General features: G+C 38.8%; 1 protein-coding gene across 3 annotated transcripts in view; it reads left to right on the top strand.

Moving 5' to 3' along the window:
- Positions 1–27,986, top strand: part of LOC125377865 (sodium- and chloride-dependent betaine transporter-like) — a 77,337-nt gene that overhangs the window by 43,726 nt on the left and 5,625 nt on the right. For all 3 annotated transcript variants that reach the window (XM_048391933.1, XM_048391934.1, XM_048391932.1), the window contains 9 exons: positions 849–980; positions 24,466–24,763; positions 25,032–25,164; positions 25,501–25,635; positions 25,886–25,989; positions 26,348–26,472; positions 27,044–27,156; positions 27,426–27,557; positions 27,802–27,901. In XM_048391933.1, the coding sequence (XP_048247890.1) occupies positions 849–980; positions 24,466–24,763; positions 25,032–25,164; positions 25,501–25,635; positions 25,886–25,989; positions 26,348–26,472; positions 27,044–27,156; positions 27,426–27,557; positions 27,802–27,901 (1,272 nt within the window). The remainder of the gene's footprint in view (positions 1–848; positions 981–24,465; positions 24,764–25,031; positions 25,165–25,500; positions 25,636–25,885; positions 25,990–26,347; positions 26,473–27,043; positions 27,157–27,425; positions 27,558–27,801; positions 27,902–27,986) is intronic.

Below are 27,986 nucleotides of genomic sequence, written 5' to 3'. Positions count from 1 at the left end.
CCTTGTTGACAGTCGGTCTGTCCTGTCATAACATAAGAAGTGTAGTCAGATGTACACACAGCGACAAAACGCAACAAGGTAACAATTCACATATATTTCGGCCAAATCCAACTATTTGAATTTGTGGTGAAGGTTTCAAGTCGCAGAGGTCTACAAGCACAGATATGGCTACTGATCCCGCTTGGCTAGGCCTCGTGCCCTCGCAAAATTGTTTCGAAATTTATAACTCCAAAGTTGCCCAAACTTATAAAATGCCTTATCTACGTCACAGCTAGACACGGATTTTAGACTGTTCTTTTGATAATGATAGCAATTATCCCTGTAGTTTATCCAGATTGCCGATGGTTAACTCTGACTCGATCCCCGAATGACGAGGGCGACGCCATGTTTGTTTATAAACAGTGAAAGTAGTCCCTACTTGACCTTTGATATTTGCATCTCTATCCGCATATGACCCCAACGGATATCGTTTTTATCCGTTGGCTTTATCCTGCCGAGAAACCTACCCGTTATATGATAAATATACATATCTGGCCATGGTAACCCGATGCACGTGAGTTCCGTGCAAATTGAAATGCACAGGCGTTCCCCCATTTCTTGCCCTATATAAATCCTACCAGATCGGATAACATTCATTCGTTATTGAATTGCTACCACATACCAAGATTCACATGAAATCAGCGACACCACGCCCTTGGACGATTGCAAGCTGGGCAACTGCCCGGCAAGTAGCCAATGTGTGTTCATCAATTACTGTGGACCAGGTAACATTCTTTACTCTCTCGTGTAATTTGTATCAATTCACAATGGCTTGTGTCTGTTCATATTTATCATATTTCTCTGAACAGGTGCTTTCCTGATTCCGTTCGTAACATTCCTCGTCATCACGGGTCTCCCGATGTTCTACCTTGAAGCAGCGCTGGGGCAGTTCTCAGGGAAAGGGGCGGTCCAGCTGTGGAACTTCTGTCCTCTCCTCAAAGGTGAGGACGTTTTCCTTAAGAACGAAGATCATATTTCTTATGAGTGATTTTGATATGTTGTGCAGTCCACAAGGATGTTGGAACAAATAACACACACCAACATGCTACAGGCGATATTACGTCAATACTACGGTTGATACTGAAGTTAATGCTACAGTTTATATTGTAGTTAATATAACTGCTTATACCACAGTCAATACTATAGTTACTACTTCAGTTAATATACTACAGTTATAAATATTTCAGTTAACAGTTCAGTTTGTATTTCTTTTACTATTACAGTTAATATTCTACAGTTAATACTAGAGTTAATACCACTAGAGTAAAAAACTGCAGTAAATATTACTGCTAATATTTTTTAAATTCTTCGTTACATCCCTTTTAATTAAATGAATTCACTTAATAGTCATCAACCTGGAATCTGTTTCGACAGGTAATCGAGGCTGATTATTCTTTTACACGTTATTAAACAATCCAATTTATCTGTAAAAAAATGATTACATTAAAATGAACATTATCAGCAGATTCCTAACTGATAATACTTTACAACAGGCGTGTCTCTTCACAGTGGATGCACATTGAATCATCCTCACCTTTACACAAAATTTCGAATGTCATCATTGTGTAAGGACCTCTTTCAATCTCGAATGGCAACATATATTACTTTAAACAGAGAGTAACAACAGATTTGTTGAGCGTTGCTTTTGTGCAAACAATAATTCCAACAATAAACTGACGATGGCGTGTTGCCAGTAACATGATGCGTCATTCAATCAGTTCAGGTAAATGCAGATGAATTGGTTATTTGAGAGTGATTCATGAACACGTTCTATCATACCCTTTCTAGTTAGATATGAAATGTATCAGCAGACTATACCACACGTATGTGTTTATGAAGAACTATCACATAGTGATGAAACCAAGTGTTGGCGAACATGTGATGGATGGAATGGTGATTGTGTTTGTAGAGAATCGTCCAGTTAATACTTAGGGGTCTTAGTTGTGACGTAGCGTGTCTTTTGGGTGACGTAGACGTCCTTTGGGTGTTGCTACTTAATTGGGGGAACTAGCGGTAGTAGAGCGGTCACGACTGGCTGTCACCTTGAAGGACAGAGAAGGCTGCTGAGTTGATGGCGTTTATTCGCTGGAAGTAGAGTGAAGTACATTTAATATTATGACAAGATAATATGATACGTGTGCAACACGTGTTAAGAGGTAGTCACATTCATATAATCGTATACATATGATTATACTAATTGGATAATGGTACAACAAGTATGGTCATAACAATATAATCGGCATACAACAGATACTGACATGACTGTATAGATGTACAATATATTGTATTTTAAGGTTATTGAAAGGCATTTATTACGAGAAAATATGTCTAGGAGAAAACAATACACGGTCTCACGCTGGCATGCGTGGATATTTAACAACATACTGTTATAACAGACAATATGATATAATGTTGGCCGTCTTAGTTTTCATTGCTACTAAGTTGAAGGCAAATCATTGTTATAAGTATGTGTCATTGAATGTAGGAACGTACAAGATATTGACATTGGTACACATACTCATGTTGGGATGTTGCCGTGCAACTAGTTTGCTAATATACAAAAATATACGTTCGCGAGAGGCAGTATTGTCTGGATATTAAGTCAGTGATAATTTTCACAACGCTACGATATAGTCGAAATACATCTAACCTACACCTAACGTATTAAGATCGTAGCTGACAGAATAAGTTCATAGTTAAGTCAATAGCGTCTTACCTTGCAGAAAAGAGAAGCACTGGACAAAATATCATCCATTCAAAAAAATCCAAAACTTGGAAATACCACCATTCCAATTGGAAATATGACCATTCCAATATTTGGAAAGGTCATATTTCCAAGCTTGGATTTGTTTGGATTTGTTTGGAAATGTTTGGAAATGTTTGGATACAACATATCATAATCATATCTGTTAAAAGTTGTACAACTTTTGACCTTTTGTGAGATTAGTAATGACATGAAAGTAAATAATTAAGAGTATTTTGGCACTATGTACCACGAAAAGACCAAATCATGAGCAAATTTAACTAAAAGAAATTCTGTCATTTAAAGTGGCTACTCTTTATATTTAATTTCTTATCTTCCTTGTCTATAATTATATGACATTGACTTTGAACTTTGAACAATTAAACAAATATTTTGTTTTCCCATACCGCCTTACGGTTGTCGTAGAACAAAGACCGTTTCGAGAATATAGAGGGCCTCATTATTATAATTTGAACTAATATACATATGTACATAATAGTACTAGGTATAAATGAATTTTGATAAGTGTTTGTACAAGAATATGAACTTCGAATTATCTCGGAATTATGCGCAACACATAGGGCTGAAAATTTTATAATTGTTCTGGAACTATCTGACGGTAATTCAAAACAGGGAACAAGATTTCGTCAAATGAATCATCTAGCCAGGAATGCAACGATTTAAATGCTGACAAAATGAATAAACATATCTGGAACAGAGTAGACTGTTCATGTGGACAATTATATACTACGTCTATTGCCAATGAAGTTTATCACCCCATGTTATAGCATTTGTTTCATATAAAAGATAGAAACCAAATAAATGGGACAATTAGTTGTTATGAATTAGCTTTACCTCTGTGACATATCACACAACTAAATGTGAATATGTTTATCAAATAATCAATTACAGTAATAAACCTAGTGTCCTTATTTATACACAATTTAATTATGTATTGGGGTACAATATATAATACACATATACACGGAATGATTTCTTATTTTGTCAATTTAATCATAACCCAAATCATACAAAACAAAGTGTGAAAGTGGTGACTAACTTTATGATCAAGGGTATAAATACTCAATTGTATCTATTAATCCTAATAGTATAACAATAAACCCTGTGTATATACTGAGCATATTTAGATACATCCGGATCTACGACCGCAGCCATATAATCAATCAAGGAAAGTATATTAGATTGAATTAAAAATGTGCTATCACTTAAACAAAATTTTCCGTTATCCACGTAAGCCTAAACCTGGGAGAAATAAAGTTCTGTTCTGTTCTGAAGACGCCGTCATGATTAGTTGGCGCCAGTCTAGACTGTCCGATCAACGTGAATATACAAACCGTGATGTTACTTGACCAGTTGATGACACCTGTCAAATTCAAAGTGCCCCTGGTCCTCCACCCACCATGTGTAATACTTTAGCGTACTTGATTGTTTAATTTGCAGTTATATCACTGTTAGGCTGAGTGATGAGAGAATACATTTTGTTGTTTTTGTTAACGATCGTTTCAATTTTCAACGTGGTAACCTTATAAGTGACTAACTTTTTTATCATGATGAAATGAAACATATTAAAATAATCAGAGGGACTGACAGTCGCATTTTTCGCATAAATGTCATGCTCGCATTAATTTCATGATTTACTGAAGATAGATTTGAACATTTCTGAGCAACGATCATGTTTGGGTAAGGGAAGTAATCTTGTCTCCGCTTGCAATTGGATTCAGTTCCGAGATCGCAGCTTGACTGTTCGGCACGGCCGAAAGGCGGCATCCATGTTGTTCACGCTCCGCTGATCACGGGGCCTCATTTGTCTGTATTCTGCTTATGAGCCGGGATGCGCATGAAACACTGGTGTCAAAACGAATATATTTACCAATTATACGTACGGTCAATTAGCCAGTCCAAGAGACAATACCCTGGTTCTACCACCTTTAGGTGTAATTACGTCGCATGCCCCTGGTTCACGGTTCGTCTGATCTCCCGTCATAAAACCACGATGTTTATTTACCTGGAGCCTCCGACAGCGCCGACTTCCTGTGTACATGTACGTACATGGCAATAAATGGTTTGACAATTGTTTGAAGGAATCAATCAATAATTATTGACACAGTGATGTAATTCAAATTTGTCACTATTCACAACTCCTATTTTTCTTTTTCTATTGTTCAGCTGTTTTTTCGACCAGTTTTATATGTATAAAAAATCTTCTCTTGTATTTATAAACCAAACCTAATAACATTATATAAGAAAAATTGTGTTTTTAAACCGTAGGTTTTCTATTAAAACAACCATGCAAGTAAGATTTCAGCCGTAATATTACTTTAGTCACTCCACAGATTACACATCTTATATGCTGCAAACGCAGCGAATGTAATGCTACTACGTCACAGCTGCCTCGTTAATTAAGGGCTGGAATGTTTTTGTGAAGGCAGTTAGAGCAGACGAATTTCCCCCCTCGCTGTATAAAGACGGTCGCTAACCATATATGTGTATTTTTACTGTTTTTGGCTTGATTTGATTGTCCTTTGGTGAAAACAAATGTTCAATTGTGAAAGCAAACCCTTTTCCCCTGAACGTTAAAAGACAGCTGACTTTGTTTTTGTCTGAAATATCAACGTTTGGAGTCGTTTTTATATTCGGAAATCCATATTATGGTTAATATTTATAATGTAATATGGACAATGGTAAAATTCATTATCACAGTTTAAGTGCCATTCACCAATGTATGTAAATCTACTTCGTGATAAATGAAGCATGGCAATAAATGTATGCATCTGATTCTTCATTTGTTCTGTATTCTTTGATGAGAATGAGTTTCGTTAATGATGATCACTCTCACAGATTTTTTGATAAGAGGATAGGACTTTAACTGGAGAATAGTTATGAAAAATATACATATAAGTATAGGCGGTCTGTGCACATGTGGTGAAACTGATACCTCATTGATTTGCTAATCGGGACTTGGAAATCATAGTCTGTCATTAAATTGATTTTAAAATATATGGTTTTGACTGTAGTACGTCCTGACATCATAATATGATGTTGTAAACAACTAATCTTATCTTATGTTAAGTAAAACAATTATTGATAACTTCCTGAATTCCAATTGTTCAATGAACAGAATTATTCACAGCTCTGGCGTGAGACAACAATAAATTAGATGTTACCAAAGATTGTCCATTTTATGATCTTAGGCACATGTCGGCGCACTTACATGTGAGCCGTCTAGACGACTGTCTGTTTTGTAATTAAATGGCAGCTGCCATCCAGCCGAATACTTAATCTTGAGACCTATTACACTGCAAACACGAAAACGTCGTTTTTTTCCGTATATGGTCTATGGACGGAAAAACGACTAAAAATTCATTAAAATTGATTAATTGGTGAGCGTCTAGAAAGTGTGCAGAAAATGGTCGAGGTTTTCAAGCGTAAAATGGACGGAAAAACGATGCTTTTTGCTCCGCCTTGTACAGCTGTTAATGGCCAATCAGCTGGCGCTGGTCCCCCGACGCACGTGATTCCTAAGGCTTCCTTTCGAAAGCTTTAGGTTTCGTATTTCTGGCATGCCTTGCTCTAGTATCTGTCGCGCGCAGTGCAGCGAGATTTGCTGATAAGCCAGTTTTAGGAAATGCAATATGGATTCAGGCACGCGCCAAGAAGTCAAACCAAACAATGTAACCAAGTTTATTGTGGTAACATATCCCTCGGCTCTGAACAGTTACCCCTATCGAATAATGGGTTGTCTTTCATTTGGTTATAATAATAACAAAATTTGTAATGTGAAGTTAACAAGATATACGGCTAGGACGAGAGGTCGGTCACATGACGTTCTTTACGTGACTGTATTCTTGAAATGGCGTAAACACTGACTACTTCCACATTCCTGGGGAAAACCCTTGGAATTCCCTGGTACGAATTCATACAGAAGCGTGGTTGCATGCCCGCTACAATCCATCCCAGAGAAAAAAACAAACGAAAAAAACATCCAAACTATCGTAGTGACAATCAACAGCAATCTATGAATTTACCTTAGTATCTATTTGACACATCTTTACAATCACCTTTCAACGATCGGCTAATAGATCAGTGATGACAAAGGCTTGAAATAGCCACAGGTTAATTAACAACTTCGGAAATATCTCCCGTCACGTTTATCGTGTCGGCCATTTTGACGTATTGTACTTGATGTAAATGTATTACGACGCTCTGTCATTGTAACTGACTTACTGAGGTAATCCTCATCTAATGAGGATATTGTTTGGAATATATTTCTTGTAAACATACTAAAACATGGGGGGGGGGGGGGGGGGGGGGGGGGGGCTATTTTATTCCGGGATGGCCCATTAAAGTTAGCAGTAAGTCAAGGCACCATGCGTGTATATGATCTGTTATTATATGTGTTTAAATTACGGTTTGGGGCGTTAATAAAATACACTGACGCACTATTCAAATCAATTGGTTAATTGAATATGCTTTCTTTTACATATTACATAACAGCACTGCACAACATTTGAACAGTTGCAGTAACACACTACGGTAATCGCATTAAACACCATTTTCAACTGTACAGTAATTTAGTATTTCAGTTATATCACGGTGTACAGACTGATGTGGGATTAAAATCCGAATTGGTTCAGGCCATCCAACGGGTGTTCGGGAAAAGGTGAGCGTATCCTGCCACACAAGTGGCACCCGTCACAAACACATGCAAGGACAAGTCAATTGTTCACCTGAACAAAGCACGGAAACACACAGTGATGCCCGTCCTCACTTTTACCGAGCATGTAAATTATATTGTCCGTCAAAAACATGGACGAGTATAAACAATATGTTCATTCACGTAATACATGTCATACATTTTGACAAAATGTATTGACTCGGTGCATTATTGTTAATCACAGCGTATAGAATCGGCATGCAGTTGAACTCATCACCCATCCTATTATTGATAATCCTTCTTGAAGATCTATGAAATCAGAAGCTGCAACACTTTATCTTTTAATTGGCATGTCAGACTTCTATTTCATAACTCAGTTTTATTTGCACGGATCACGGAAGGGACATTGTCGCGTTGTCGCATTGTCGCATTGACGCCCTTACAAAAACAAGCAAAACGTGTCAAAATTAACAAAAGCGCGACAATTGGCCATTTGTCGCATTGTCGCGTGTTTGCATTGTCGCTCTTTGAATAATCCTTTTCTTTATTTTACAAAAGGGCGACGATGCCGTAACGCGACATTTTCAAGGTCAAAATATGTCTCGTTGTCGCATTGTCGCCCCATCACAAATGTGTATTAAAAGTTAATGCTACAGTTAGGAAGCGGTAACCAAGTTACATCTGTCGTAGAAGTTCAACCTGATACATGTAAGTCTTGAAATGAAAACACAAGTCCGTCCGCGAGTCCATAACGTTTTATTGTGAGCTCTTCTCTAAAAGTGCTTAGTGTTCGACTCCCAGTTCCAAACACGTAGTACCTCATCAACAATCCACATACCTCTAGTGCAGTGGTCTTCCAGAAGATCTTACTCTTGACCGCATTAGACAACTGACGAGTGCACGCCTGACCTGTGACCTCGTTGCAACCCTCATGAGGTGTTTGCCGAAGGGAGAGGGGTAGGAAATGTGTGCTCAAGCCCAGCGCGGAGCTCCCGACACACGGTATACTGAATGTTGTATACAGTATACTGCAGTTGATATACTGTATACTGCATGTGATACTTATTAGCGGAAATGTTACAACTTTCAAGATTCAAGATTCAATTTGCATTTATTTCATATACAACAGACCGCCGTAATATATCACTGGAATACTGCTGAGAGCGGCGTTAAAACAATTTGTTTTCATAATGGGGCGCTGCAGTCATTTAAAATAGAACCGTAAACATATGTAGTACCAACTCACTCACTCTGTTTCGAATATTCAGCAGAAAATATATTATTTACCAGGTCTTTGGGAAGAGATATCAGATTTTTATAAGCAGTCACATAGGGATGATAAAGGACCCCTCGCTGATTAGGTTCTTGTTTACTTAAGAGCAGAGTTGGCCATGTTAGTTGATATAACCAAAATCCAGGAGCTCCGGCGGGGGGCAATCTGGTCTTGTTAGTTAATGGTATGAGCTGTGGCGTTGACCCAAGAGAATAATGTAAAAAATGAGCTCGAGACCAACTCAAATCTATAACGACTGGGAAAGTCTAGATTTCCACAGCCCTAGCCTGAAATTAAGAATTGGTCTAGGCTCCATTTTAATTGTATTATGTTCATTTTGTAGACATGGATGGACCAACCAGGAGAGAAATTGATGGAATATTAATATCACATGTTACCACTGATCCAGTTAAATTCATCACACAATAATATATTAGAATTTGACATTACGGCATTTGATTATAAGGGCATGATCATGTAAATGTTCACTGTAGTAATGTACACACCAGTCAACTTTATTATAATTTTTATTATAGTGTAGCGCGGCATCAACGATTACTTTATGATATCCTCACTTGTCATCGATGTATTGACATCGAACAATGGACGACAATTCGAAATTCTTATAAATAGCTTCAATAGGGACAGCGCCGGTGTCAGTACAATTTTCCTAGTTAAACATATGTCTCTACAACATATAATCTGAAGCAGACAAGAACAATATTTTTTTTATTAATGCTTACTTTCATGGATAGAATTGAGGCAATCTAGGCTTGCCAAATCGTTCTAGACTTGAGCTGGATTCCTTTTAAATTTATTCTCTATGGTCTGGGAGACGAACGGGCTTCAGTATCGCATGGAGTGAGTGAGTGAGTGAGTGAGTGAGTGAGGTTTTACGCCGCTTTTAGCAATATTCCAGCAATATCACGGCGGGGGACACCAGAAATGGGCTTCACACATTGTACCCATGTCGGGAATCGAACCCGGGTCTTCGGCGTGACGAGCTAACGCTTTAACCACTAGGCTACCCGACCGCCCCAGTATCGCATGGAGAACTGGGACAGCCTGAATCAGTGTAATCGGATATGTTGTGGAGTTTCGGTTTGGGGCTGTTTGCTGAATAGAACAAGGGCTCACGAACAAGGGCACAATGTAGAGATTAAATCATTACCACCTCTCTTTATATCAGATATGTTATTGTGATTTGAAATCTCTTTTGGATAATTGCGAGTTATGTATACTCTGTATTCTTTCGTCATGGTAGCATATATATTTTCTATGTTGCTTTTAGAATTATCCACAAATAATGATAACTACAATGTAAACCTCTCTTTGGAGATATACAATAATACTACTGAAGGGCATATCTGAAAAATGGGACTTATCGACAAATATTTCTTTCTTAAATACTACCCGTTACAGGCATTCTGATCTTTATATTATACTTTGTACAGTTTAATAAATAATGGCAAATTGTGTATCTTTCTACATTTTGAATTAATTATAATTTCTGCAATAAAACCTTAGCATCAGATAGTGATATAAACGAATATGATCTATACTGTGATAAATGAATTATCAATTTCGTATTATGAATTAGATAAACATAAATATGATAGTAAAACAAATTATTTTAATCTGTTCGTGTGAGTAGGTAACGAGAGATCTAGGCAACTCATTAACGTATCCATTTGTGAAAAATGAACTTATATTAAAAGTTTAGGGGGTTGAACATGTACATTGAATGACAGGGAAGAAAGCAACGCAATAATTAAATTATGAATCAAATTATGTTATAAATATAACAGAATATATAGAAATATAAGTTTAATTTCTCATTGTTGGAAGGTGTTTAATAATAGATTTTGTTTGTTTGTTGTTTAACGCCGCACTCAGCAATATACCAGCTATATGACAGTGGTTCGTAAATAATCCAGTCTGGACCAGACAATCCAGTTATCATCACCAAGAGCACCGATCTACGCAATTGGGATACGATGACATGCATCAACCAAGTCAGCGAGCCTGACCACCCGATCGTGTTAGTCGCCTTCGAACAAGCATGGGTTGTTGAAGGTCTATTCTAACCCGGATCTTCACGGGTAATGTTTTTAATAATAAGGTACAATAAAATTCTGAATATGTCCATAATAAGTGTATATAAGTAAATGGATAATATATCCATACACGCCAATTAAATGGCTGCATATGGTTCTTTGATGAACTCTTTTACAAGTCCATATTTCAAGACAATGTATTTGATATTCATAATAAATCCACAAAAGCTACACAATGGCGACAAAACGGTACCAGCATCACAGATTCCAATAATACATTAGATCCATATAATTACTTTAAAGTTAAAACATGTATCTAAATAGAAAATTGGAAGGATATACTTCCGACATTTTTCGTATTTTGTTTTCGTTTGGAGAGAGAAGTTGTGATTGGTATCTGATGGGTGCAAACAGGTGTTCCCTTCCGCCCAGGCCTTACGGCAATGCTATAGCCCAAAAGGAAACAAGCCTAGATGTTCAACAGGTTCAGGCTGAAATTTCCATCCCACTTGGGCTCCTTTTACATTTAGATATAGTTTCTCGTGTCGATATGTGTCAAAAGAAATGAATTAAATATTACAGCACTGGTGAATAGGTGGTATGCGCATGTCAGCGTCGATCCTACAATATCCTTTTATGCAAAATACATATATGCCGATGAATTAACGTAGTAATACTACGCAAATATATGTCAAGATGTATACATCAGTAACATCTCGTGATCTTTATTCGTGCTTTAAGCTCTTTTTCTACCGGAGATTATGGGGTGTTACATCACACCAGAAAGCCAGGTCCAAATTCAAGTCATAATTTCATGGTCCGTCTTGTATGTTCGAAACCAATATCGCAATATGGCTGAATATTGCTAAACGTGGTATTAACCCGATTACTCACATAATTATTCCATTTTCTACAGTCATCTACGAACACTATCTTTAAGGAGGTATATCTATATCATCCAAATGTCCATACATATATGTCCACATATATATGTATAAAGCAAGTCGTCCTGCACACTTCCTTAATAGTAGTTTTTGTTTGATTGTTTGTTGTTAAACGCCGCACTCAACAATGTACCAGTTATATGACGGCGGTTTGTAAATAATCCAGTCTGGGCCAGACAATCCAGTTATTGACATCAAGAGCACCGATCTACGCAATTGGGATACGATGACATGCATCAACCAAGTCAGCGAGCCTGACCACCCGATTACGTTAGTCGCCTTAGTACAAGCATGGGTTGTTGAAGGCCTATTCTAACCCGGATCTTCACGGGTATTTTTTCAATAATAAGGTACAATGAAATGCTGTATATGTCCATAATAAGTGTGTATAAGTAAATGGATAATATATCCATACACGCCAATTAAATGGCTGCATATGGTTCTTTGATTAACTCTTTTACAAGTCAATATTTCAAGACATGTATTTGATATTCATAATAACTCCACAATAGCTACACAATGGCGCCAAAACGGTACCAGCATCACAGATATCTATATAATTACTTTTAAGTTAAATCATGTATCTAAATAGTAAATTAGAAGGATTAAAAATATACACTTCCGACATTTTTCGTTTTTTTTTTCGTTTGGAGAGAGGAGTAGTGACAGTAGTGACTGGTATCTGATGGGTGCAAACAGGTGTCGAGTGGCTGTCTCAGGTGGCTCTAATTTCGTAGCTCTAAAGATCATGACGGCGATACAGGCCGTGATGCAGTTTGTCTCACAGTCCCTGAACCAAATTATGTTCCCTTCCGCCCAGGCCTTACTGCAATGCTATAGCCCCAAATGAAACAAGCCTAGATGTTCAACGGGTTTAGGCTGAAATTTCCATATCACTTGGGCTCCTTTTAAATTTAAATATAGTTTCTCGTTTTAACCAAAATAATGTATTTTCAGAGACTAAGCGTTTGTCTAACCGTGAAGTACAACTATCCAAAAGATCCTATGCGTGTCTATATTTCTTCAGACAGCCTCTCCATGTTCCTATCTATATGTATCAAAAGACAAATGAATTAAATATTACAGCACTGGTGAATAGGTTATATGCGCATGTAAGCGTCGATCTACAATATCCTTTGTGCAAAATACATATATACTGATGAATTAACGTAGTAATACTACGCAAATATATGCCCAGATGTATACATAAGTTTCATCTCGTGATCTTTATTCGTGCTTTTAGCTCTTTTTCTACATTAGATTATGGGGTGTTACATCACACCAGAAAGCCAGGTCCAAATTCAAGTCATAATTTCATGGTCCGTCTTGTATGTTGGAAACCAATATCGCAACATGGCTGAATATTGCTAAACGTGGTATTTACCCGATTACTCACATAATTATTCCATTTTCTTCGTGCACGTTCTACAATCATCTACGATCACTATCTATAAGGAGGTATATCTATATTCATCCAAATGTACATACATATATGTCCACATACATATGTATTAAGCAAGTCCCACATTCTTCCTTAAAAGATAAATGCTAAGCATTTCCTCATTATGTATTTATATATGTAAAAATCGTTTTTATGACTACAGTGATTTTTGCAAGGCTACTCTCATAAATGTCATGACGCATTTGAGGCCAGGGTTCTTCTATACTCGCATTAATGTGCTGACTTATTATTGCGTTAATTTCATGATTTACAGTATTCATGAAGAACATTTCACGTGAGACCGTGCGACTATTTTTTTATATTTAGCTAGCTCAAACGATTTATTGGTTTGATTTATTGTTATGGTATCCACAAAATAAGTAGGATCCGTTTTTTCCGTTTTTGTTGTTCTTTGTGTAACGCCGCACGTAGCAATATTCCAGTTATATGACGGTTGTCTGTAAATAATCGAGTCTGGACCAGACAATCCAGTGATTGATATCACGACCACCGATCCACGCAATTGAGATACGATGACATGCATCAACCAAGTCAGCGAGCCTGACCACCCGATCACTTTAGTCGCCTCTTACGACAAGCATAGTCGCCTATAACGGCAAGCATGGGTTGCTGTAAATCTATTCTTAACCGGATCTTCAAAGGTCAAGTGGGATTCAACTGATATGTTAAGATGAAATAAAACTTAATTATATGTGCTGTTTACATATCAAAGTTTGCCAAATTGTTACAAAATGTTTGGCCACAGCAAGGCTACGTATTCACAACTTATTGCGGTAGGCACAGTATAACTCATGAGTCCTCCTTGTGGGTCACCTGTTGGTAATATGGGACGGGACAACTGCAGGGGGTGAGGGCAGTTAAGTTGATGGTACAGAGAGATAACAGAGGTCATTTTTACAAATGTGAAACCTCATTCACAAAGGAAGAGGCGAAAGCTGAAACGTTGTGAGATTTACAGAACAAAGGCAGTTATTTCTAGTTTCTTAATGACTCTCGAGGATACATTTAATACAAATTCGTGTGTGCGACACGGCCACCAGTCACTAAATCACTAAATCAAGTCTTCTTTCATTTGTCATCTGAAATACCATCCCTTCGTGTACTTGTGCTTCCTGCTCAAGTTACCAAACACATCCTGTTTACGTACACCTGCAAGATATATATTACGCCGAGGAGAATTTACAATTATACGTTGATATGTCTAACTGCTGGCCTGGTACGCAATGTCATATATCTTATCGCCAGGGATCACAGGTGTGATACCTGTCTCCCCCAAGGAGACGTCTGATTAAACTCTTTGCTTCGTCAATGCTTCGTCTAGCCCAAACCGGTAACTGGTACCACTAGCAACGATACAATGGCGTACAAAGACTTACAATGAGTCAAGCATCCGTCACTCGATTTCCATTTTGATTGATTGTTTGATTGATAGATTGTTTGATTGATAGATTGAAAGAGTGAGTGAGTGAGTGAGTGAGTGAGTGCCTGTTTCACTGGTATGTCCGGATCTGGGTACGGGTCACCGGCTTAGCGTCACCGATCTAGATATATCTATGCAGGAATAGGTCATCCATGCGGTGTTCCCGCATCGCCGTCACCATCATTATCATCACCACCACCATCAGCATCAGCATCAGCATCGCCACCGGTATCGTTATCACAGGTATATACGGTACTCCACACAGAGATTAACGAAGGGCATCTATTTGATCAGGGGTTAGTTAAATATCTATAACAGCTGTGTGTCAGTACATCCAGTTTCTGTCAGTGCAGAAAAATACCAAGTCGGTCAGCTGTGAACACGGTTCTTCAGCATCGGACATCAGCTGTCCTTGACACGCACATTTCAGCGCATTTGAATGGATTTAACAACAAGTAAGGTCATCTTGAGCGGGACGGTTTTCGTAGGCAATAGATGGATTAGCATATGAACTATGATTCTCTTTAGGTAGAAAAAGATCCACGATGTTCGACCTGGTAGAAGTGTGTAATCAAACCGCACAGCATTGGTCTTTGATTGACTGTGGCGTCAAAACAAACTCATTCATGTACTTGATCTGAATGGTCATCTTAATTGTTATGGATAGTCACGGAGCCGTGATCCAGAGAACAGGGTGTCATTAGATAAAAATGAAGTAATAATAGGATTACCAGAAAAACGGGGTATAACACCCAAGCCAATAACCTCCCCTCAGGAACACCAGAGTAAGTCAGTACAAGATTGAAAACTGCTCCATAAGTATGTATGACAGGCTAGTCGGGTATTGCTACTTGTATATGTGAAAACAAAGTTTTTAAAATTAATAGCAAAACTGATGAAAGTCACCAATAAACGTGTATAAGTGTTATATCGTCACTGCAAAAATAATGAGTGTTGTCTTTAGTTTTTACATTCAAACACGTGATATCTGTATTAGCGATATTGTCTACGTTCCACCGGTGAGTAAGCTTTAGGCTTACTATCTCGTAGTATAAATGTTGCAAGAAATTGTATTTCTGAAGACATCACGATACAGTTTTTACGATGCATCACGTCTGCACCAGCGCTTGATAACAGCCTTGTGTTTGGGTGTTTCAGTAGTTTAAATTGCTGTTCTTGATGTTGTTGAATAAACTTTGATACTATGAACAATATAAGGTTATATGAGAGTATGACTTTAGAATGGTAACACGCGTTAATGTATATCTGATATAAATATATATATATATATAATAGGATGACATAAATAGAAAAATGACTAGTACGTCCAGATTAGTGTATAGGCAACATTTAAAAGTAGATGAAAGAACACAATCGTCCGGAATACAGTGTATAATTCTGGTGCACTTCCATGTGACTCTTCAATTTAAATGGAGTTACTTGTTTCTTTCAAAACTATACAGTTTTAGAGACTAAGCATTAGTCTGAATAGATATCATCAGTTTGGAATTTGAAACTAATCTGTTTACAGTAACAGAACACTGTTTAAGTGTCATGTACAAATGAGAAAGTGGAATCCCGTCAATTAGGCGGACGAACATTAAAACTATTAATAAACATTACAATAAGCAATATCTTGAAAATGTATATGCATATACTATCTGGCAATAAACACAAAGATCACCTTCTACAAAAATAAGTTTTAAAAGCAGGTTGATATTCTTTTGCGTATTTGACGAGTATATAACTTTCGAAAGTATAAATCCTTTTCCTATACTCAGGCGTTCCTGAGCCTTGCGCTTTCCTAATTATTTTGACTAACATTATTACCGTTATCATTGTATTTGTTAATGGGAAATACGCGCCGATCAAGTACGTGCCATAAATTAAAGCGACATTGTACAATTCCGAACTCATCACGAGACAGTGTTTATGAATCACTGTTAAATAGTGGTGACATATAGTGGAAACAATACGCGAAATTGCGCATGCACAGAACGGAAAATTTGGACAAGGCATTAAGCAATCCGCATGCGCAGAACGATTGATTTCAGTACTTCCGCTAAGCGCTTCGAGTACAGCGTCAAACTCGGGCCTGTAATCTAACACGCGAGAACTGACCAATGAAATCTGAGAAGTAGGAATACCGGTAGACGCTGTTGCTTGATTGACAATGCCAATCAAGAAAGGGAGGAGCTTGATGATATCGTTCTCTCCCAGTAAATTCCGATGTCAAATAACGACGTTATTTGGATGGAAAAACGATGGTTTGAAAGCGTCCAAATAACGTCGTTTTTCCGTCCAATGACCATATACGGAAAAAACGACGTTTTCGTGTTTGCAGTGTTAGTTGTCTCATAATTAACCAAAACATAAGCCCAAGAAACCAAACTCTAGCTCGCAAACACCCCTTACTCACCCCAATATCCCAAAGAATAACTAATTACCTCAATGAACACCAAACTCAAAATCTTAAACAAAACTGCAAAAAATCAAATATCTTCACCCCTAAACTCAAAATACCCAAAATAGACACAACGCTAGCTAACCAAATAAATAAACAAACCGACCCAAACATAGCTAAAACCACCACAATAGCATACATACATGAAAATGGCCAAATGGGTGTCACATATACACTGACGGATCTTCAGACCCGATCTCCAACCACACAGGCTTTTGAGTCCATACCACACAACCAGTTATATCCACACAATCTTACCGACTCCCTAACAACGAATCTATATTCACGGCCGAACTTATTGGCATGGCCTCAGCCCTGCATAACCAACAATCTAAACAACAATAAAATCCTAATTCTCACCGACTCCCTTAGTGGACTACAAGCCCTCCAAAACAAAAATACCAAAAAACGACCTAAATTAATAAACCAAATACTTAAAAGCTCCAACGACCTAACAAAAGCAGGCAAACAAATAACCTTCTTGTAGATCCCCGCCCACGTAGGAATTTACGGCAACGAAAGCGCCGATAAAGCAGCTAAATTATCTCTTAAAATACCAGAAATAAGCCTAAACCTACCCATCTCAAAATCAGAAATTAAAAGTGTAAACAAACAAAAAATAACCAAAAAATGGCATAATCAATATCAAAACTCAAATAGCCAAATCAAAAAGAATCAGAAATCAGAAAACCACTAGCCAAACCTAAAATCCTACACCCCTCTAAAAAAATTGACAGATTAATTACAAAACTCCAAACAGGACACACGAACCTAAATAACCACCTAAAAAAACTTAAAGACACACCACAGGCAACTGCCCCCACTGCAAACAACCCGAAACCACAGAACACGCACTCATCCACTGCACCCACCACCAAACACACAGAACCACTCTACAAACCACCCTCAATCTAAATAAGGTTCCTACTCTAGATGAACCACTAAACCCTCAAAATAAACTAGAAAACTCCAAGGCCCTAGACGTATTCCTAATCAAAACAGACCTAATTAAGCGCATCTAAAAACTAATTAATCTACCAATCCAAAATCCAATAAAAATACAAACACCCACCTCAACCGGCTCCCTTAGTTCCCTCCTCCACCCACCTCGGCATTTATTCCAAATTTAAAAATCTCAAAAATTCAATACAAGCAACCCCTAAATGCCCCCTCTTGGGTTGCACACACCACTTTCACCCTTCTCGGAATACACTAAATGGTCCGGCCAGGCCCGTGTGCGAAATACGCTGCAGTCGGAAAGCGCACGTTAAATCTTCTATATCAGTCAGTAGTTGTCTCAGCACTACACAATCAGCAATCTAAAAAACAAAACAAAAATCCTCATCCTAACCGACTCCCTCAGTGGACTACAAGCCCTCAAAAATAAAAACACTAAAAACCACCCCAAACTAATAAATCAAATACTTAATAGCTCAAACAACTTAACTAGGGCAGGTCAACAAATAGAGTTCATTTGGACCCCCGCCCACGTAGGAATCATTGGAAATGAAAAGGCAGATAAAGCAGCAAAATTATCCCTTTAACTCCTAAAAATAAGCTTAAACTTACCCAGCTCAAAATCAGAAATCAAAAGTCTCACTAAACAAAAAATCAACAAAAACTGGCAAAATATATACCAAAACTTAAATGGCCAAATCAGGAAAGTACTAAAAAAAAACCTAAATAAACCAAAAATACTACACCCATCCAAAAAAATCGACAGAATAATTACTAAACTACAAACAGGCCGCACCAAACTAAATAATCACCGTAAAATAGCTAATCTACACAGCACAGGAAACTGCCCACATTGCAAACAACAAGAAACACCAGAACACGTACTCATTCACTGCACACACTACCAAACACACCGAACAACACTACAGACCACCCTAAATCTTAAAACCGGACTTACACTAGAATCAATCCTAAATCCATAAAATAAATTAGAAAAATTCAAAGCCTTAGGTTTATACCTAATTAAAACAGGACTAATTAGTCGCATTTAAACCCCAAATAAAATAATAAAACCAAAACTACCTTATCTAACAACCACCCAACACACACAGCTCCCTTAGTTCGTCCCCCACCCACTCTTGGCATTCTTTCCAAATCTCAAAATTTCAAAATTACTATATGAGCAATCCCTAAAGCCCCTAATTCATAGTCTTTTTATTGTTCAAATTACTGATAAAACATATTTTAACCTGTTCCTTCTAACCATATTTCCAAACAATTCCAAGTCATTCCAAACCATTCCAAACCATTCCAAGTCATTCCAAACATTTCCAGTGTTGGAAATATGTTTGGAAATGTTGCCATTCCAATTTTGGATTTTTTGGAAAGATCGATCTTTCCAAGCTTTGGAAAGTTTGGAATGAGCGATCTTTCCAAAGCATTCCAACGTTCATTCCAAATTGGAATGGACGCTATTTGGTCTTGTGAACCCAACTCACTCAGTCACTCTATCACTCACTGCGTCGAGGGTGTCATCATGAAAATCCATGTCATTCAAAGAATATTTGTATCGACTACTGTTTTTAATCATAGTATATTTCTTTATTTTAAGTGTTGGTTTATATTGCATATAATTGCCGGCAACTAGATCATGATGGATGGTGTAAATCCTGCTGGGGTTCCATGCAGGTAGCAGAAGTACAGGAGTGAGTGAGTGAGTATGGTTTTACGCCGCTTTTAGCAATATTCCAGCAATATCACAGCGGGGGTTACCAGAAATTGGCTTCACACATTGTACCCATGTTGGGAATCGAACCTTGGTGTTCAGCGTAAGGAGCGAACGCTTTAACCACTAGGCTACCCGACCACCCCAGAAGTACAGGACGTCCGCATGGTCCATGGTATGGTGGCCTAACATTAGTTGTTGGTGATCCATAGCCAGTTATTCTATTGCATTGTCCTGTCATAGACTGATCCTTTTTCTGTTCTAAAACTAGTTATATTTATAATTTATATTTATATATTACTAGTTGTTATACTGTCCTTCGATAACAGTTTTAGATGCAATATAATGCATAACTCAGGGTTCATGTTTTGGTGGAAAACAAGATGACAACCTCCACAACATTTTGTTACCATGTGCGCTGGAGAATAAATTTGTGACACTTCGAACATACACTTCGTTTCATGGTCCCGCGAGGCAGATCCATTCTCAGGTGCTCCCTTTGGAAGCGCACCTTATTGTCACCATGTTTCCTTCATAGATACATTCCACCTATGACAACAAATATGTCTGAACTATTAATTTTTCCGCGTGATATGGGATTCCCCGGCCGACACTGCCCTCCTAAATCATTGAGAAGGAAAAGGACTTCACCATTCTCAAAATGGCCCTGATAACCTGGTCAATGTCCATACTCATTTAACCGAACAGTACAAGTATCGGCTGTTGCTTGATAGACTAAGGGGAAGAGCCAAGGTTTTAACATAACCATACATGTATCCATCACAGCTTTACTCTAAAGGATAAGTACGGCTAGCCTCGCCAATTAGTTCAAAGTGTGCTTGGTGCAATTTTGAGTGTGCCCTTTGTAAACGTTTGGGGATAAGGATGCATTTGAGAACTTGGCCCTTGCTGTAATTCACTGGTTGTGATGTGGACAGCGTATTGAGTTAGCTAGCAATGAGCTTAAGACACAGCTTCATTAAACACTGTATCAAGAAATGTGGAATAGGGGAAGACTCAATTCAAATCTACATTCTTTCTCATTTCACTGATTGGCTTCAGATTAAGTCGCAAGCTAGACGTCTTTCCAGTCAAGTCATCTCGTCATGTCATAGCAATGGCAACTGACCAGACAAAGGTAACCGGACGTGTACAACGTGGAAAAGGGAACCCAACCTTCATGGCTTGTAAGCTTACAAGGCCTGACTCACAGAAAACAAATATCCAGGCCCTATGACCCAGTAGAGTAGGGACAAAGGTGATGTCCATGTTCAGAGCCTACTGCCCTTACTTTTCATCCTCAATACACTATTTGAACCCTTGTAAGGCGTATAAGAAACTCTCATTAGACCAAGCTGTCAACTGGATGAAAACGAAAACCGTATATATATATATTCAGATTAAGTAGAGAAACCATCAGTTCATGTTGACCAACCCTCCAAACCATGCTCTGTCATGTTGAAAGTTGAAAGTTGTCCTTCGTGGTCCAAGTGGTGAGAGAGAAACGAATGCCATATTACATCACAGGTCACGGTGAACTATTTTGACGGCAACTGCAAACAAGCTTAAACCCAGGGGATGACATCCGCATGACAACAATTAGGAATAAATCTTACCATTGTACTGGGAAGAGTGTCAATCACTACTTATCACCAGGGGATTCTTTACCGATTCAGTTTCCTGTTTCAAATGCCTTCACATCACCTTCCCTCTGCCTCTTGAAATACACCTATCCAGTGGAGGATTTGCAGTGGGCACAGATGAGAGATTATCCTCTACCCCCTATCTGCAATGCACAGCCAGTGATCCTGATTGGTTCGGATGATGCTGACCTTATTCTCCCACAGGAACCTGTGTGCTTAGGGCCAAAATGAGCTTCAATTGCTGTTCATACTTGATTGGACTTTAAAAGGGTCAGTCGACATGCACTTACCTTGGATGTCACAGGGGCTAAACAGTGTCTACTCACTTCCAGTCTTTACTGTGTTTAGCTTTGGAATAATGTTTAGGAACTAGGGCAGATAGATGCTGTTCCGAATACAGAAAGGGATGTGACCAGGTCAAAGTAGGCCAAGCAAGCCTTGGACACTTTAGAGACGTTCACCTAAAGAGTTGAGATTCATGAAGTTGTTCGCCATGCAACATTCTTGTTGACAATTAGAATTACAGTTTTTTTTAATGTCACCTTGGAATCTGTGAAGCAGAATCTCATCTGCACAGAAAGGCGACTTCAGTCAAACACTGAACTAGCTGAGATACACAAGGAACACATACAGAAATTGGTAAATGCAAGTTACATGAAGTTTATACTGTGTTTCCGGCCATGGTCCACCAATGAATTCACCAATTTAACTATGAATGGCAAATACTACCATTCGGCACCACCTGTTGTTATTGCTGTGCAATACATGCGCTGCAGACACATGATCACAAGGAGGTAAATGCTGATGTGTTCAGATCGGTCACCACAGCTTTTTATGTAGACAACTGCAACTGTCTCAACAGCGTTCCCACTGCATCAGAAGCCAAAGATTTAGTACATGACATGAGTGTCTTACTGGATAAAGGCGGCTTCCACAGTGGATTAGTAACTTTACCTCAGTCATGGTTGATTTACCTACAAAGGACAAGGCAGACAATTCTGAGCGTTGGCTAAGTCTTGGAGAGATAGGACTTACTAGGGGAAACTTGGGACTCCAGTGGCAATGTTATAGTCATGTACTTGGATACAGGGTCAAAGACATGAGTCATGATAACCTCACCATGAAAGTCAAATATCGAATCTTTGCCAGCCAGTATGACTCCTTCGGATATTTAACTCCCTTCACAGCAAACGCGGGTCATAGTCCAAGATCTCTGGAAACTGATGAGAGATTGTGATGTCCCTATGAAGGATGGAAGTGAGTATGAGAAGTGATGTTCATGGGAGGAGGATCTGCTAGACATCCAGAAGGTGAATCTACCACGTTGCTACACTTCTCATGATGTTGATGCATCAAGTTCAGTTCAACAGCTGCTTATCTTCCCTGGTGCCTCCGATTGTTTCTATGGTGAAGTTGCCTTCCTTCGGACAGTGATTCAAGGGACCGTCTATGTCAGTTTTCTTCAAGCCAGATCCAGAGATGCTCCAAAACGTCAACTTTCTATACTTCAACTCGAGCTTTCAGAAGCACTTAGAGAACTTACCTCACCAACTGAAAGTGTCACCTTGTGGAGTGATTCAACAACAGTTCTCGCTTGGCTGAAATCTAATTCCTGCAGGTAAAAGTATTTATTGGAATGAGGGTTGCTGAGATTGACACTCACAGATTGGCCGTACCTGAACACCAAAGAGAGCCCCGCTGATGATCTAACTGGAGGCAAGACCCTGAAAGAGCTTACCTATTCTTCTGCTTGGAAGAATGGTCTAACCTTCCTTCTTCAACCACAAGCAGAGTGGCCGCCTGACATAGTCACAAACGCCCCCATCGAGGACACGAGTCAAAACTAACTTTTGCACAATGCCCGTGACTGAAAACTCAATGATTCGAGATGTGAGCCAGAACAGTACCTGGAGAGAGTTTTTGGTGATACCATGCAGATGCTTAACAGGACAGCCACAGACCCTCAATCATCTTTTGATCAATAAAAACAGAGATGTTATTATTTCATCAAGTCCATAGCGACTGCTCTCATGAGGAACTCAGTGCCCTTCAGTCCCATAAGAAGTTGCCCACAGACAGTCAGCTTGCTCAGTTAAATCCTGTCTATGATACTGAAAGCAATGTTATCCGTGTAAGAGGGAGACTGCGGAAGGCAGAATCTCTTTGTTGTGATGCCAAACATCCAGTTCTTTTTGTTCCTAATCATTTGATAACTCAACTTGTCTTCAAGGATTTTGATGAAAGACTGCTCGACTACGGTTCTGAGCGAATTATGGCCGAAATCAGGCGAAAATTCTTGACATACGTTAACATCAGCGTCCACAGGAGTGGACTGTTTTGGGCCATTGACAATCAAGATAAGACGGCTCACAGAGAAGAGATGGGGAGTAATCTTCCAGTGTATGATAACACCTGCAGTACATCTTCACTAACTTGACAGTATGAGTACACACGCCTTCCTGATGGCATTCCAGTCCTTTGTGGCTTGTTGTGGCAAGCCCCATGAATTCTCAGATTGTGGCAGCAATTTCAAGGGTTTAGAAATAGAGCTGAGTGAAACTTGGATGACCATGGAACCCACTTTAACATACCAACTAACTAGATTCAATGTGAAGTTCCAGGGAGTCACCAGACCTGTGGCAAGATTAATCCATCTACTGGAGAGTAAAGACGATGATGTCAAATAACTCTTACTGTGAAGATGAAGATATTATTAAGTGACTGTGACATTCATTTTGTGTAAAAGCAAATTTTGTCCCAAAACGTAGGGGCGGCTGTGTTCTGAAGGATACTACAGATTATGTTTGTTCTACTTTTACTTTTTACTTTCTGCATACCATTCCCAATTTTCATAGGTTCAAGTTTTGGTAGGAAACAGGATGGCAGCCTCCAGAACATTCTGTTACCGTGTGCCCTTGACAATAAACACTTCAAACATACACGAATTTTACTATGCAAGTATATATAACATTCGATGTTGTGGTGCTTGTTGCGGTGTATCATACAGATAATAATCTTCCGTGCATGCCTCTGCTAATATGCCAGTGACCTTGTCTTCCCAGGTATTGGCATTGGAAGTATTATCCAGGTCGCCATCTGCCTGCCCTACTACAACATCCTCCTGGCCTGGCCAATCTACTACCTGGTGCAATCGTGCTCCTCCGTCCTGCCCTGGACGATGTGTGGCAACTGGTGGAACACGGACCTCTGCGTAGAGGACATCTCACTTCTCAGAAACTTGTCCACCAATTCCTCTGACGTGATGAACTCCCTGGCTGGCGTCAATGGTACCGCTATCAACACTGCTGCACAATGGGGGAACGCGACCCTGGCTCACACGGCTGTGGAGGAGTTCTATCAGTCAGTATTAGTGAACGTGTGCATGAAGCAGTACACGTGAATGTCAGTCAGTATATCCAATGCGAACATTAAACGATGTTTAACTAAATTATATAAACAATGATATTAATTTCTACGTCATATTTCCCATATCAGAAAAGATATGAAAGTAGGAGATTCCATCACATAAATACATGTAATTATTTCATATCTAGCAATAAATATCTTGTATTATACAAGCATTAGATAAATATCGGAGTTGAAATTAATTATTTTACATTTATTTTAGGTACAATGTTCTACGTATTTCAAATGGAATACATGAAGTTGGATCCATTCAGTGGCATTTAGTGGCCTGTCTCTTTGCTTCTTACATCATTATATTCCTCTGCATATTTCGTGGAGTGAAAGCAACCGGAAAGGTGAAACTGTTCGACTGTACTATTACAACAAAGAAAAACAGACATAGAGACATCGTCATTACATTCATAATATAACAATAAAAAACTATTTTTGTTGCAATAACAGACCAAACCAAAACCAGCTGAAAGTCAGGGTGTGCATGAATATTGATATATCCCCAAAGATGGGCATTGTTGACAAATTAAAGCACACGCATAAATAAAGTGTTACAGATATTGTGCGTGCAAAGATGACAGCAGCACTTAACATCTAAGAACAGTATTTGAAAGAGAATTTGAAAGGGTATTGACACTGCGTATAAATGTATTTGCTCAAACAGGTGTTCTGTGTTGCAGATAGTGTACATAACAGCTTTGCTGCCCTACATTCTCCTGACCGCTATCCTGATTAGGTCCCTGATGCTGCCTGGCTCTGGTGACGGCATTGCATATTACATTAAAACAGATTTCAGCAAACTGCTCAATATTGAGGTACTTAAATTGTGCGTGTTCTTCTCCCTTACTACCATGGTTCAGACATCAGTCATTCGTCAGATTCGTGAAATACCCCATCGGTGTAAAGTTACTTGAGATTTATTATTTCTTTTAAAGGCCAAAATAAATAAATCATTTGCTATTTGGGTCATCTGTTTTCCCCAGCCCATATGGATACATACAAGCGAATTATTTAATGTGGTTTAAAGTGTACGCTTTCAAACATGTCCGCCATTGATTTCTACAGGTGTGGTCTGAAGCTTGTCTACAGGTGTTCTACAGCCTGGGTCCTGGGTGGGGCATCATCGTGACAACATCTAGCTACAACAAGTTCACTGAACCTACATTAAGGTGGGTGGAAGATGCATCATATAAAGGGTAGCTCAAGGTGACAGATCTTACTGATTTATTATTGAAGACTCTTTCTTCATTAGATACACATAGTGAAATGTCTGTCGACTGTGGGTTGCATTTATGTATAAACAGCCCAACCAATATCAATAAAATATTTTGTCTCGTTATACGAATAGTAGGGAAGCATATAGCCATGTGCAAGCACCCAGGTGACCTTCAAAAACTGAGTATCCATGTTGATACTGAGATAACATTCTTTGATTCATAATTTTGTGTATGTGTTTCTAAACCGTATATACATGTAGCATATTCGTAATTTTGAGAGGATAAGACAATATGTATTTGACATTTTCAGGGATAGTATTATTCTGTGCATTGCATCAGAGGGCACAAGTATATTTGCTGGCTTTGTCACCTTCTCTATCCTGGGAGTCATGGCTGAGAGAGTCGGTGTGTCCATCACTGAAGTTGTGTCATCAGGTGAGGCATGTGTGTGCAGAAATAAACAAGTATTATTGACATAACAAGAACCTGAATACACAATGCCATTTAGAAAGTAGTCAGATGTAACAAATGTTATATTTGGGATAACACTTTCTTAGAAAAGTACAGATTCTCGTACTTTCTTGGGTTGAGTCCCAAATATAACATTTTCTAAATGGCATTGTGTAATCATAGCTTTGAGCCGTGCCAATTTACACTTGTCAGAGGGGTATACAAAGTACATGATCTAGACTTCCAGTTGTCGGACTTTCATTTTGGGGAAGCCCCGGTGGCTGAGTGGGTTTTGTGACTTTGTGTGCTGTTTTTTATGCGCCTCACCTTGGCAGTGGGGATTCGAATTCCGGACGGGACTCAATCCAAGAAAGTACGAGAATCTGTACTTTACTAGGAAAGTGTTATCCCAAATTATAACATTTGTTACATAACAAGAACAGTATCGGTTAAAAGAGGTAAGCAGTAATTGACGTGAGAAACGGAATATGTTTTGTCGTTGCAAAAACACCTATTCATGATTTGATGATATACAAATAAATATGTCTATCAATAGGTCCAGGATTGGGTTTTGTTGCGTACCCGGAAGCCCTATCACAACTTCCGCTTCCTCAGATGTGGTCGTTTCTGTTTTTTTTAATGTTACTGACCGTTGGATTGGACTCTCAGGTAAGAATAAAAGATTATGATAACGTACTATGATTACTGTGCACGTAAACAAATAGCGCTCAGAAGAGATACAGGAAACATGTAAAGTTTTTTTCAGGACTTTGAGTTTAATTGATCATTTCCACCGAGAAGGCTTATAACCATTAGATATGACAATATAATAAAGTCTGAACACAAAAAGAATAGATGTAAGCTACCTTGAACAGTGGCCTTGGACCATTACTGGCATGTGATCAGAAGTATACAATTAAAAACATGCTGTATTGCAGTTTCTGTTCGCGGAAATCGTGTCTACAGCCCTTATTGACCAGTTTCCAAGGACACTTGGGAAACGAAGAGGTTTGGTGACAGCAGCTTTGTGTGGCGTTGCCTTTCTGTTGGGTGTCATTATATGCACACAGGTAATTCAGTCACAGCATTGTTAATTTGTATCAGAGAGGAGCAAAGTTTCAATTTCCAATCTCATGGAGAACTCTAGATGTTGTTAGACATTGTCTTCTGAGGTAATGAGACACTGCCTCACACACAGATTACAATTGGACACTAGTATTTGCTGATGAATCCATTGCAGGCGATAGATGACATCAAATGTATTCACTTTGTTCAGCTGACATAGAGGTAACCTAGGTGTTGCGGCACTTTCAGGGTGGCACTTACATCATGCAGCTCCTGGACTGGTATCTGGTGTCTCTGTCGTTGTTCATGTTTTGTACCCTGGAGTGTGTGGCCACGGTCTGGTTCTACGGTAAGTACTCAAGCTCATTGCATACCATTGTATAAGAAGACGCGTGAATATTCGGGGTAGAATAAGTCTTCAGCAACCCATGCAA

The sequence above is a fragment of the Haliotis rufescens genome, unplaced genomic scaffold (assembly GCF_023055435.1).
Source record: "Haliotis rufescens isolate VD_foot unplaced genomic scaffold, xgHalRufe1.0.p SCAF_102, whole genome shotgun sequence".
Lineage (NCBI taxonomy): Eukaryota > Metazoa > Mollusca > Gastropoda > Lepetellida > Haliotidae > Haliotis > Haliotis rufescens.
This window is presented reverse-complemented; position numbering and strand designations above follow the sequence as displayed.